The following is a 15081-nucleotide window of genomic DNA, read 5'->3' on the forward strand; positions in this document are numbered from 1 at the left end:
GAATTATCACCCTCACCGCCACCCGAACATGGGGATTTGTGGACATTTGACATAGCCAGATGCAACACGGTGGATTAAAACCCACAACCGGGCACTTTACCACTGTGACATAATCGTAGAAATTAAACAGTCCCGATTCACTGCCTATTGAGAGTTTTTTATACATCTGGCTGAACATCTGCAGTATAGGACTATATGAACCACTGTCCATGGTCAGGAGAGGGAAGCCAGGTGGGGAGGTTGTCATTGCACTAGTGACTCCTACAGGCTGGTAGGCGGAAACCGGCAACTGTCAACTGACCGTTCTCCTGGTGGGGGCTCCTCATGGGCAGGTGAGCCAGTATAGGGTACAACAGCAGTGGCAATGTCACGCGTGTGGAGGAATTGAGTGACATAACAACTAAACTGGGACTAAAAAAGTGCTAAAAAGAGTTGACTCTCTCTCTGTTCACACATGGTGCTCTTGGGTGATATTACATAATCATTATTGAGATGCTCCTCTCCTCTCCCATCTCTCCTACTCGCTCTACCTCAGCTTTAGTAATGTCTATCTCTCCTACGTTTTCTCGTCTCCCTCTGAGTTTGCTGTCTGTCTCTTCTACACTGTCTGTCTCTCAGTTTACTGTCTGTCTCTACACTGTCTCCCTCTCAGCTTTACTGTCTATCTTCTACACTGTCTCCCTCTCAGCTTTACTGTCTATCTTCTACACTGTCTCTCTCTCAGCGTCTATCTTTTTCACTGTCTCCCTCTCAGCTTTCCTACATGTCTTGATTTGGTGTGGAGGGAAGAATGGAGGAGACCATAGATCCTTGGGAGACCATGATTAATGAAGAATGAAGTTTAAGAGCTTAAAATATGTCATTAGTCGACTTTCAATTAGCAAAATTCCAGGTGTTCTGCAATTGGTTTCGATTACCAGTGGTCTTGTTTTATTAGGGCCTCACATCTTTCTAATCTATAGTAAGGGATTTGTTTAATGAAACCATGGAATATATATATATTTATCTTTATGCCCATCTCTCTCTCTCTGATCTATCATTCAGTGCAAATGTTTGGCTCTCCTTTCATTTTCAGACAGCAGAAAGACAAAAGGTGCATTGTGTGAGAGAGAGAGAGAGAGAGAGAGAGAGAGAGAGAGCAGTAACAACCCACAGAGGTTGAGAGGTAGCGTGTGCATGAAAGACTGAGTGATTGCAGTGTGTGTGCACGCGTGTGTGCGTGCGTGCGCACATGTGCGTGTGTCACTGTGTGAGATCTTTGGGTAAACCCGAGATCCGAAAATACCCAGGATCCGACCCGACTACAATACAAACTTTCTGCGATTAGACTTAGTCATGGCAAATTTACACTACACACATACATCAATACTGCATGAAGACAGACAGACAGACAGACAGACAGACAGACAGACAGACAGACAGACAGACAGACAGACAGACAGACAGACAGACAGACAGACAGACAGACAGACAGACAGACAGACAGACAGACAGACAGACAGACAGACAGAGTCATGTCCGTGTTTTTGCGTGTGCGTGTGTCCATGCATAATGATGGCCAGTATTTCAAATACAGGTATTTGAAATATGTGTTTTAAAGTATTGCATTTTATAATTTGTATTTGCTGGGACGGAAAATGTTGATGTAATTTATATCAATTCATATCTTGCATTTTATATACATACAGTATGTTATTATTATTATTATTATGTAGTTTTATAGTTTGTTTAGAATACAACCGCCATAAATCTACCGTACAGTTAAAATATGACCATCCTGGCAGACGGTTTACACAAGGCACTCTGTGAGCGGTGAGTTTAACGTGATGACATGACGGCGGTCCTACTGTACTCTTCTGTGTACGTACGAGAGCTCTGCCACGTCGGTCATCGGGATGCCTGCTCTACGAGCCAAGATCTCCATCAGGTGCACCCCCTCATCTGTCTGCAGACCACTGTGGAGGAGAGGAGAGGAGAGGAGAGGAGAGGAGAGGAGAGGAGAGGAGAGGACAGGAGAGGACAGGAGAGGAGAGGAGAGGAGAGGAGAGGAGAGGAGAGGAGAGGAGAGGAGAGGAGAGGAGAGGAGAGGAGAGGAGAGGAGAGGAGAGGAGAGGAGAGGAGAGGAGAGGAGAGGAGAGGAGAGGAGAGGAGAATTTGTTGCTGTTGGTCCAAAACATTGTATCTCTATTTTAACTCTGTATTATTCGTAAATGAATGCCCTAGCCTAGTACACTGGAAAAAATAAATATATTTTAAAACTAACAAATCTAATCAAAGAAATTCTATAAATAATAAATACAAATAATGAATACGTAGTGAAAATAGCCACGTTGTACGCTTGTAGTTTTTCTTGCAATTTTCAAGAAAAAGAAGCACTGCCCTAGTAGATTCTAAAATCTAACACCTGTGTTGTGATGTGACACATTGTGAGATGGCCTTGTAGATGGGCTACTTTCACTATAAAAAAGAAAAAAGAAAATGAAAGCATTTTTTTGTCTGACTGTGGGTTTATATAAATATTGAACCAATGAAAAGTATTAACAAGAACTTGTGACTAAATAATAACTGTCTGGAACACATGTTGTCTTGATCCATTACAGTGAGGGCAAACACTACGGCGGTGGCTCAGGGGTAGAGTGGCCGGATGGGTTCAAACCTATGGGTTCCCCCAGAGTTAGTGTCGAAGTGCCTTGAGCAAGACTCTGAACCTCTAACTTCTCCCAATGTGCAGCTTAGTGCCTTGCATGGTTTCCTCCACCATCAGTGTTTGAATGGGTGAATGTAATGCACAATCTATGTAAAGCGCCTTGGATAAAAGCACTATATAAATGCACCATTTACCTTTTACTACCATCTCAGTGTGATGTTATGCTGACCTTCTCTCCCTGTGTCACAATATAAGCGTAACCAATGGCATTGAAAGTAAATGCAAAAATCCACGTCAAAAGCTCTCGGAAACCTTCGCAGGGAAGAAAAAAACAACGAGGAGGAGGAACAATGAGCGTGCGTTGGCGTCTTATTTGCAGCGCGGGGCCTGCAGGGTATTTTCAGACACAAGATGGCTGAGCGTCAATATACCGTTCCGACTGTTATGTGAGCGATGACAAATTGCATCTCTCTGTATCCCCTGATGGCAGAGAGACAACAGAGAGACATGAGAGGGGAGAGAATATAAAAGTCTGAAGAGAGGGGAGATACGTCCTCCTATTTCCATTTTGTCGCTGTCCAGTGGAAAACTGGTATATCCAAAACCGTTCAATTTTGTATTATAATAAAAAATAATTAATAGTGAAAAGAGCCAATGCACAAGCTGCAGAACACGTCGCGATTTGACATGTTGTGAGCTTGTATATTTGCTACTGTATTTATGTCATTATTTAAATGATCATTTCACCATCATAACTCTTCTTTTGGGCATAGCCATACTTTTATTAGACAAATTTTTAAAGGATGTGGGGATGTAATAAATTATAATAGTTTTATAATTTATGTCTAAATAGGCCTATATATCCTCCCCCCCCCCCCCCCCCCTCGCAGTATTACCTTTCAAATGGTTCTAACGACACCCCTTTTTCACCCAGTGCCAATTGCCTAAGGTGTAATCATAGGTGCTACTCTCCCTCTGCCAGCCTGGGGACTGAGCTCATGCTGCATGAGGAGTGAGCAGGCCACTTCTTAACACAGGAAGTTTAACACGCTTCAACCAGATCCTTTCCCCTCCATCAGGCTGACCAGGGGGAGGCAGTATAGAGACCAGGATTACTGCATGTTTTTTTGTGAGGGTACCTACCGTAGGGGACACGGGGAGAACATGCAAACTCCACACAGAAAGGCCCTTTCACCAACCCCACCGAGGGTATGGGGTATTTGATATTTTCAATACTTTTGTGCGACGCTCTTGTATGATGAAGTAGGGCGTTCATTTACGGAAATACAAAAGTTGAAATATGGAGATATAAGGTTTCCACCTCCAATTTGAATGATGATACAAACCTCAGGCCCACCGTGGGTTCTATACCCAAACAGCTTTGAAAGCGAGACAAATCTTTTTCGCAAAGCATAGACCTGCACCGGTGCGCTGTGAAGACATTACACTTGCCAGCAATCTTTCCCTTTTTTTTCTCCTCTTCCCTTTTTGCCATGTCAGCCTCAGGACAAAAATGTCTGTCTATACACAATGCTCAAAACTTATTTCACGCACTCCAGTAATCCTACTCGGTGCGACTGTGTTGCTTTTGATGACAAGTTTAAGTTGTGTTAGAGCCTTGGGGTTCTCTGTGAGCCATAGTCTGCTTTTAGATGTCCGTCTAAAATTGGGTTATAACTGGTCTAAAAGTGAAAGTTCTTTTAACGGCTAAGCTTTGCCTAGACGTTGATTAGCTGTTTTTAATCGTCTATATCCACGGTCTATATCTTAGCTGTTTTTAGAGTGTCTATAGAGTGTCTATATATAGCTGTTAAATTACGTTGTTTCAACGTCTAGGCTTAGTCTAGCCGTTGAAAAAACGTTCACTTTTAGACCAGTTATAAATGGGTTTTAGACGGCCGTTGCAGCTGCAGGGCATGACATTGTTGTTCTTCTGTGCACTGAGGTCAGGAAACCAAAAGTAACAATACCATTCACTTTCATTCATTGCATACCAAGTCTCAAACATTTTAGCCCATAAACCAGTGGAGACAAAGCATATTGGTGGCACAGTGGTTTACCCTGGTACCACTGTGTGTCATTTAGCAGACTGTGACGGGATGGTTTATCCAACAGTGGTTAGCACTAAGGTCCTTGGTTTGAACCTTTTATGTGTGGAGTAACAGTTCGCAACTTTCCTCCGGGTAGACTCCTGTTTCCTTCCACACCAATACATACTCCTGTGTCCTTGAGCAAAGTACTGGTATCTCCATAGGCCTATATATTTTTTTATCCGTAAATGAATGTCCTACGTGATCAGATCATACTGCATCTGCAAGCTCAAAACATGTCAGGAAACAAAATTTTTTTTTGCTGTGAAATTGGAATCTGTTTTGTAACCGCCTCTCGGAAATGAATCTTCCACACCGAAGTTCCAGACTAATATCTACGCGGTGATATTAGTCTGGCCATGCCAGGCTATGATGTCACTGCCATTCTCGGACTGTTTCCTGACAATAACTCTGTTACGGACTACCAGAATTTCACACAGTGGCTCAGTGACATGACAACTACCTACAGTAGAGTTGAATGTGGGTGGACAAAACTAAATAATTGGTCACTAGCACAACACATAGTAGGACTGAACCTAGTCTTCATTCATGGTAAAACAGTAGAACAGGTATTTTTTTTTATCCCATGATTTTGTAACCCATTTTTCACCCCTGTGTCAATTATCTAATGTGATCCTGGGCTCTACACACCCTCCGCCAACCTGGGGAGAGCAACGGACTTGAATAGATTCGGTTTTGATCAACACATTACATCTATGCACACACTTTCCCAGCAAAGACGAAACATGGCTCATCTTAGTTCTACCTCTGGATCTCTTCTCCACTAGTCCCTCCCATTTTAGTATAGTTTTTATTTGTTGACAAAAGTGTCAACATATTTAGTCATAGTTTTAATCATTATAGCATAGTTTTTCTTTAGTTTTTCTTTAGTTTTAATCCGTGAAAAAGTTACACATTTAACACTGAACAACGACACTTACTCTGTGTCAGTGATGACGTAACCAAAGACATCGTCGTCGCTTTGAACGTCCAGCTGCAGCTCGGGGACGTGCATGGTCTTCTCGTGGGGCTGCTCGTACACCACCGCGGCAGGAGGGGGCGCCACCTCTTTAATCCAGCCCTCCACCTCAGACACCTCCTCCACCGTCTGGGTGGTGTCCTTCTTCTGCACCGTCACCTCCGCCTCGCTGGTTCGACTCTGCACGTTCTCCAGGCCGACTGTGTGTCCTCTGGCGGTGGGGGTTTCAACCGCCGCCGCCGCTTCCTGGTTTCTGGGGTCGGCAGTCAGTGCGGTTTTGTCCAGGTACGCCAGGAGCTTGCTGAACAGGTTGTTGTTGTTCTGGGCCTGAAACAAAGGGGGGAAACAAATAGGTTTTTGATGTGTGGTTTGAAGAATAGGTAATAGGCTCCAAGCACAGCAGCCATATCGGACAGAAATTGGGCATCCTCCTTACTGTGTTACCAATGATGCTAATTAAGGCTGGTATTGTGCATGTTGGCTCATAATGGAAACACTCTGCTCATGGTTCGTTCCTTGAGGGGGTTCCACATGGCCCACCGGTGTGTAACTCTAAGAGTGTATAAAGACAATTGGAACCTTAAGGGTTGAAATGTTTGAGAACCACAGAACTAGAGTATAACAGTAAAGGGACTAGAGCCTTCATTAGAATTATTGATGCACCTACATTATGAAAGAAGTAAGGACCAATTCCTTTCCAGTAAGGCTGCTGTATGGAGCTGATGTATGGAGCCTATTTACAGTGGTGGACAGTAATGAAGTGAATTTGCTTGGGGACTGTACTTAAAAGACCACTTTAGCCATTTTCAACCTATCTTCATAATGGTCCACACAAATGCTCATTATAAGATGGCACCACCATTTCTGTCTACTCACTCTGAGTCTCATTGGTGGACTATGGACAATTCAGAAAGCTGGCTACCTTTCTCTATGGAAAGTTAGAATGCTGTAATAGAAGCCATTTAAGCTTAATACTTTTCAGTTCACTACATTTCAAAGAGACATATTGCACATTTGACAACTACACTACATTTCTAGGAAGTGAAAAAGCAGCCTACATTATGAACACTACTATTTTACACGCTCACAGCGTGGCACATTCTTTTGACTTCGATTTCGGACCGGACAATCATCACTCAAATTATTATTTCCATTGTCTTTTGGGTACATCCATACTTTTAATAAAAACAATTTATAAGCTATATGGATGTAATAATTATGTTATCATCTCTTTCCTTTTTCCATCAATATCATATTAACTGCAGCATCAAAGTGTTGCAATATAAGTAAGTGCACCCGGAAATAATGATAGAGTTGAACAATAGTGCACCTAAATATAATGATGTGGCTCATTGTTCTAGTGCTACTGGCCACACAGATAATTGCTAGTCTTGTCAGAGTATCGATGTAGTAACAATGCAGCATGTATTTAAAATGGCTAACCTATATAATAAAGATCTATTTTTAAAATGGCTAACCTTCCATATAATAAAGATCTATTTTTAAAGTGGCTTATAACATTTCATGTAATAAACATCTAGGCTATAGGACAGTGGTTCTATAGCCGTCAGATGTCCCTTTAGGTTAGGGGCTCTGGGGGGATAGTTCAATCAAATAATAGTTTTGTTCAATCAAATGGGTCTGTAACTCCCGCAGTGTACAAATGGAACCGTAACCCTTACGGATCCATATGGTTGTATTTGTACAGCTTAGATTGGGTTTCCATAGAGATGAAAAGAAAAAAGTATCAAATATGGGTCCATGGTCTATAGTGATTCAAACCTTTCAGGATGTGACCCCCCCACAACAATTATCAATTTGACCTGGGGACCCACCCACCCTGGCAATCACTTGGTATTGTAGGAGTTGAGACATTCCTTTTTGTTCGACTCGGTTACACAGATAATTATGGTGAAAAAAGCATGCAAGCATGTACAGTAGATTGGCTATTTAAAAAAAAAATTGCCTCTTGCTTAGGTAATATTTGACAATTTGGCGAATGTTTGACAATTTTTATACTATAGCTTTTTCGATACTATAGCTACTTTTCAATGCAGTATCTAACTATAAATGCGCCAGGTTCCCAAGTTGCATCGTTCTCAAGTAGGCCGGTGGCCGACGGGCACGTACAGGTCTAGTAGGTAATAATAAGTAATTCATGTGCTGTATTAATAGTACACATATCATTTCTGTCGGGAGGAAACCACCCAACTCCTTTTTTTAGGTTTTTGATCTTTTTTCTTTTTGCATAAATCAGTGCTATTGAACACGTCTGTGTGTTGGTTAACACTAAACACTAGTTTCCAGAGATGATTGATTGAGTTATTCCCTCCTAAACACGAGAAGCCCAAGTTTTGTTTCATTGAGACTGGAGGGCGCTTTGATAACTTATGAGACATCATGCGTTTGTTTCTTCATCATGCGTTTTGTTTCATTGAGCGTGGAGGGCGCTTTGATAACTTATGAGACATCATGCGTTTGTTTCTTCATCATGCATTTTGTTTCATTGAGACTGGAGGGCGCTTTGATAACTTATGAGACATCATGCGTTTTCCGCAGGTTCTTTGTGACACGTCACACATGTGAATCACGTGACTGAAAATAAGTCTTCCCCTGCCTGTGTGGGCCAGTGGAAAACCCCAACACAATGGAATCCTATGCGACGACGCAGTGCAATACGATCTGTTTTTCTAACTTTTCTTCACGGATCTATCATGGATTATTTTCCGGCATTAGGACACTCATGCATGCTATTCTAAGGCACCCGTGCGTGGAATTGGGTGATTCTTCAAAGGTTAGTGAAAATCACACCTGTGTCACCGTGTGAACTGAGTGGTGCAACTCCCCCCCCCTCCCCCCCCACCCCACCCACCTCTCACTCTCTCTCTCTCTCTCTCATTAGCAGGCAACAGTGCAGCACTATCCCTCTCTCTGTTTCTGGCACAACAGCGCCCCTACTGGTACTCATTATACTGGTGCTCATTAACCAACACATAGGTGAACACATAGGTGAACACACGGACATTGCTGTTCCTTTGAGTGGTTGCACCACTCAAAAAACACATCATTGAATGGAATCAATTCCATTTGTGGACTCTCAGAGTTACAGTAGACACCCATGAGGGTCCCTTTGATTCCTGACTACCAATCATCGAGGTAGATGATTGTGGACCCCTGGAACACTCCTTTAGGACCCTTGGGAGTGCCTGGACCCCACATTGAGAACCTTTTGGTATAAACAACAGTATAAAAATCATTGCAGCATGTCTATGCTGCAATATGATGAAATATCTCAACATCTTTGTCCTGGGAGTCAGTAGCCCTCTCTTATGACGGGCTGGAGAGCATACATGAAACGTGCCTGGATCTTCCGGCTCGGCAGCTCGATGGGGTGACATAAAACACCCCGCAATTCTTTTGAAATTTGTTTTTCTGGAGTGCAGTTTATCCTCCACACAGTATATTTACGTTGGTGGGTTCAAGCGGGCTTTGACACGTCTTTGAACCGCTTATCCACATGGAGGTCAAGAGTCTGACGATGGAGGTCTTACCTTATCCTTAGAGTTCAGTTGTTCGGTGTCTGTGTGGCGCTCTGTTGACAGACAGACAGACAGACAGACAGACAAAGAACAATTCAGTTACATTTCCATATATTGGGTACAGTATAATCTGATATCGCAATAAACATGTTTTTATCTCGCCACTGTCTATTGTAAGGAGCATTTCACAGGTCTATTAACACTGTAGATTGGATTTTGTAGGTCGGCTACCTCCTAGGAATTGATTGCACTCACTAGATTGGTCCGGCCCCAGAATATGGATGCAGGCATTCAAGTGGTTACATTTTTTTTCTTTTTTGAATGCAATGAAATATCTGAATGCAAATGTTATATCATCCTTACTATCATTGTGCTTTGCCTAAAACCTAAAACCACGTCATATACCTTCAATCTGTGGCTCCTCTGTGTTGGTTGTCTTCACCTCCTCCTCCTCCTCCTGCTGCTGCTGCTCCTCATCTCTCACCACGTCCTCCTTCCCCTCCTCCTTCCCCTCCTCCTCCTCCTCCTCTTCCAGGTTTCTGGCTCGGGGTCTGGCCTGCTCCTTTTCCACCACCTGCAGGGAGGGGTGTAATGGGGATTGTGTGTGTGTGTGTGTGTGTGTGTGTATATTAGTGGTGATTTTCAGCGCAATTATCGCACAGCGGGCGGGGCGGGTCACCCCCCCTTTCCCCAAAAAAGGAGAAAAAAAAGCATTCCGGTATACCTGCTCTCCTACTCCTCTGCTCCTCTGCTCTCCTACTGCTGAAATCATCAGCTTGTGCTGTTGCTCATCTTGTGCGTATGAAAGGGGGCTTAGCCCCTGCCTATTTGACAGTCGGAGAAAAGTGTCCTCTCCATCCTGAACTGCATGTTAAAACAATTCCACTCTCGGCTCTCGCCTCTCTGAGGCTCTTAAGTCTGAACCTGGCCGGCGTCATCAGCGCATCTGAATTAAATCTTTCTTAATTGAGCACGTGACCGTGCAGGCGTGCACAGTGCGCACACACACAATTATAGGATCTCCAAGCTCACAATGCGTCGCAGGCGACACGTTGTGAGCTTGTAGAGCGGCTATTTTGGGTGTGCGGTACCACCGCCGCGCAACAAAGTCGAAGTATAGGCACAATCGAAACTAAAATGAGAACATGCAGAGATTCATTCATTTCAAGTGGAGAGCTACACTGCATGCTGTGTGAAAAATCTTATCGTGAACCTCATATCGTGATACGAATCGTATCGTGAGTTGAGTGAATCGTTACATGCCTAATAGCGTTTTTGTTTTTTTGGGGACCGCGGGGCGGGCGGGTTGTTGATTAATTAAATAAAAAAAACACCCATCCATCCACCCATCCATCCATCCATCCACTCACCCACCCATCCTACTGTATACCTGCAGGGCATCAGCGATGAGGCTGGACAGCTGGTCCAGGTCGTGGGTCGTCAGGTCCTCCATGTTCACATGCTTTCTGCCCACATTCTGCACCACGGTCTGGATGAACCTCTCTGCAGGGAGGAGGAGGAGGAAGGGTACACTTGAATTATTCACCCAGGTAATTATCCCTCTACTGTGTCTACTTTGAGTTAGTTTTTAATGGAACTAAAGATACAATGAAGACAGCACAGTCTCTAAATAGAAGAGTACTGTACATCTGTGCCAAAGGGTTGAGCTGTATAGAACAGTCAGTCTGTTTTCCTATCTACCTATACGAAAAGTCCAATCAAATGAAACATATCCATGCAAGTAGCCACACTGTTATTAGCCCATACTGTAGCTGTCTTGTTTATTGTGCCGTGGCTCTGCAGGAGGCTATCCGAGGGTCAGTCTGTGTCTGTGCACCATTTTAACAAGCACAAATACAACATGATAAAAGCATATCAAACCTAACAAGTAATTTCTAACCATGAGTGCTCCAATTTGTCAGTTAAAATGATCAACTCATTTAGCTCCAGGGAAGCTAAATGATCAACAAATCATTTTTTCTAGCACATTTCAAGATAATGGCTGGTGTAGCAGAGCTGAAAGTGTATTCCCCAAATTAACATGTGTAAGACAGATGTTCATGCTGTCTACAATGCTGTACCGAAACATAGAAAAATCACTTCAAACTTCAAAGTCTGTCTCCTGTCCTGTTAGAAGTATCTGTCAGTCAGATAGTTACAGTAGGGCTTTCTTCCTACCAAAATGTCCTTGAGAAAGATACTTAACTGCAGTTGGTGCCTTGCATGGTTCACTCCACCCTCACTGTGTGTGTGTGTGTGTGTGTGTGTGTGTGTGTGTGTGTGTGTGTGTGTGTGTGTGTGTGTGTGTGTGTGTGTGTGTGCTCGCAGTAACATGTCATTAGTCAGAAGGTTCATTGTTCCGAAATTACTATCCCTATCTCTAACCCTAATCTAAACCTAACGGCAAGCACGGGAGCAGTGCATGTTCGGACTAACGGGTCTTCGGATCTATGGGTAGTTCCTGTGCTCGCGCGGGCGAGTGCATGGCCACCCGTGTGTATGTGCGCACGTGTGTGTGTATGAATATGAGAGAGAGTGTGTGACAGTGAATGTAAAATGCATTCTAAAGCAGTTGTGTCCTATAGAAATGCAGTCCATCTACAAATTACCAGCATCCTAGGAATTGATTTCACTTAAAGTAAAATTACATTTTGATAGAGGTTTGGGCTGTAGTCACTTTGCCATGAAGTACCTCCAATTATCGTTGAGATGTCGTCAATAGTTTTTCTGTTGATAGTTGATGGATAGATATATTCCACAGATATTGCACAGTGAAACAGCTCTAAAAGTCCTTTTAGCACATAAATGAACGCAAACAAAGCTGTTTCATATTGATATGCGATTAAGCATGTGATTATGTTTTATTAATTCATTACAAAGCCCCTAATTAATTACATCATTTTTCGAGTCCCAGCCCGAATTGAAGCCAATTGAAGATATATCACCAATATATAAGTTACTTACAGATAGTGGCATCATGAATGATACACAACACAAACATCTACCAAAGCTTAATTTGACACCATCCAGATTAAGCCAAATAATCAAACAATAATCCACAGAATATAAACACCTCCCATCCACATAATATAAACACCTCCCATCCACATAATATAAACACCTACCATCCACAGAATATAAACACCTACTGTACCATCCACAGAATATAAACACCTCCCATCCACAGAATATAAACACCTCCCATCCACATAATATAAACACCTCCCATCCACAGAATATAAACACCTCCCATCCACAGAATATAAACACCTACCATCCACAGAATATAAACACCTCCCATCCACAGAATATAAACACCTACCATCCACAGAATATAAACACCTCCCATCCACAGAATATAAACACCTACCATCCACATAATATAAACACCTCCCATCCACAGAATATAAACACCTCCCATCCACAGAATATAAACACCTCCCATCCACATAATATAAACACCTCCCATCCACAGAATATAAACACCTCCCATCCACAGAATATAAACACCTACCATCCACAGAATATAAACACCTCCCATCCACAGAATATAAACACCTACCATCCACAGAATATAAACACCTCCCATCCACAGAATATAAACACCTACCATCCACAGAATATAAACACCTCCCATCCACAGAATATAAACACCTACCATCCACAGAATATAAACACCTCCCATCCACAGAATATAAACACCTCCCATCCACAGAATATAAACACCTACCATCCACAGAATATAAACACCTCCCATCCACAGAATATAAACACCTCCCATCCACAGAATATAAACACCTACCATCCACAGAATATAAACACCTCCCATCCACAGAATATAAACACCTACCATCCACAGAATATAAACACCTCCCATCCACAGAATATAAACACCTCCCATCCACAGAATATAAACACCTCCCATCCACAGAATATAAACACCTACCATCCACATAATATAAACACCTCCCATCCACAGAATATAAACACCTACCATCCACAGAATATAAACACCTCCCATCCACAGAATATAAACACCTACCATCCACAGAATATAAACACCTCCCATCCACAGAATATAAACACCTACCATCCACAGAATATAAACACCTCCCATCCACAGAATATAAACACCTACCATCCACATAATATAAACACCTACCATCCACAGAATATAAACACCTACCATCCACATAATATAAACACCTACCATCCACAGAATATAAACACCTACCATCCACATAATATAAACACCTACCATCCACAGAATATAAACACCTCCCATCCACAGAATATAAACACCTACCATCCACATAATATAAACACCTACCATCCACAGAATATAAACACCTACCATCCACATAATATAAACACCTACCATCCACAGAATATAAACACCTACCATCCACAGAATATAAACACCTCCCATCCACAGAATATAAACACCTCCCATCCACAGAATATAAACACCTCCCATCCACAGAATATAAACACCTCCCATCCACAGAATATAAACACCTCCCATCCACAGAATATAAACACCTCCCATCCACAGAATATAAACACCTCCCATCCACATAATATAAACACCTCCCATCCACAGAATATAAACACCTACCATCCACATAATATAAACACCTCCCATCCACAGCATATAAACACTTACCATCCACATAATATAAACACCTCCCATCCACAGAATATAAACACCTACCATCCACAGAATATAAACACCTCCCATCCACAGAATATAAACACCTACCATCCACAGAATATAAACACCTCCCATCCACAGAATATAAACACCTACCATCCACAGAATATAAACACCTCCCATCCACAGAATATAAACACTTACCATCCACATAATATAAACACCTCCCATCCACAGAATATAAACACCTCCCATCCACAGAATATAAACACCTACCATCCACAGAATATAAACACCTCCCATCCACAGAATATAAACACCTCCCATCCACATAATATAAACACCTACCATCCACAGAATATAAACACCTCCCATCCACATAATATAAACACCTACCATCCACAGAATATAAACACCTCCCATCCACAGAATATAAACACTTACCATCCACATAATATAAACACCTCCCATCCACAGAATATAAACACCTACCATCCACAGAATATAAACACCTCCCATCCACAGAATATAAACACCTACCATCCACAGAATATAAACACCTCCCATCCACATAATATAAACACCTACCATCCACAGAATATAAACACCTACCATCCACAGAATATAAACACCTACCATCCACAGAATATAAACACCTCCCATCCACAGAATATAAACACTTACCATCCACATAATATAAACACCTCCCATCCACAGAATATAAACACCTCCCATCCACATAATATAAACACCTCCCATCCACAGAATATAAACACCTCCCATCCACATAATATAAACACTTACCATCCACATAATATAAACACCTACCATCCACATAATATAAACACCTCCCATCCACAGAATATAAACACCTCCCATCCACAGAATATAAACACCTACCATCCACAGAATATAAACACCTCCCATCCACAGAATATAAACACCTCCCATCCACATAATATAAACACCTCCCATCCACAGAATATAAACACCTCCCATCCACATAATATAAACACTTACCATCCACATAATATAAACACCTCCCATCCACATAATATAAACACCTCCCATCCACAGAATATAAACACCTACCATCCACAGAATATAAACACCTACCATCCACAGAATATAAACACCTCCCATCCACAGAATATAAACACCTCCCATCCACA

The 15081-nt window shown here is 42.2% G+C and overlaps 1 protein-coding gene across 1 annotated transcript in view; it reads right to left on the reverse strand.

Moving 5' to 3' along the window:
- LOC310871279 (receptor-type tyrosine-protein phosphatase N2-like) overlaps positions 1-15081 on the reverse strand; it is a gene marked incomplete at both ends in the record, with an annotated part of 183112 nt that overhangs the window by 137511 nt on the left and 30520 nt on the right. Inside the window, 5 exon segments of the mRNA XM_083782764.1 lie at positions 1869-1955; positions 5679-6043; positions 9268-9308; positions 9661-9817; positions 10646-10758. Coding sequence (XP_083638890.1) covers positions 1869-1955; positions 5679-6043; positions 9268-9308; positions 9661-9817; positions 10646-10758 — 763 coding nt within the window.

Source organism: Protomyctophum parallelum (genome assembly GCF_964188405.1).
Source record: "Protomyctophum parallelum genome assembly, chromosome: 14".
NCBI classification, from domain to species: domain Eukaryota; kingdom Metazoa; phylum Chordata; class Actinopteri; order Myctophiformes; family Myctophidae; genus Protomyctophum; species Protomyctophum parallelum.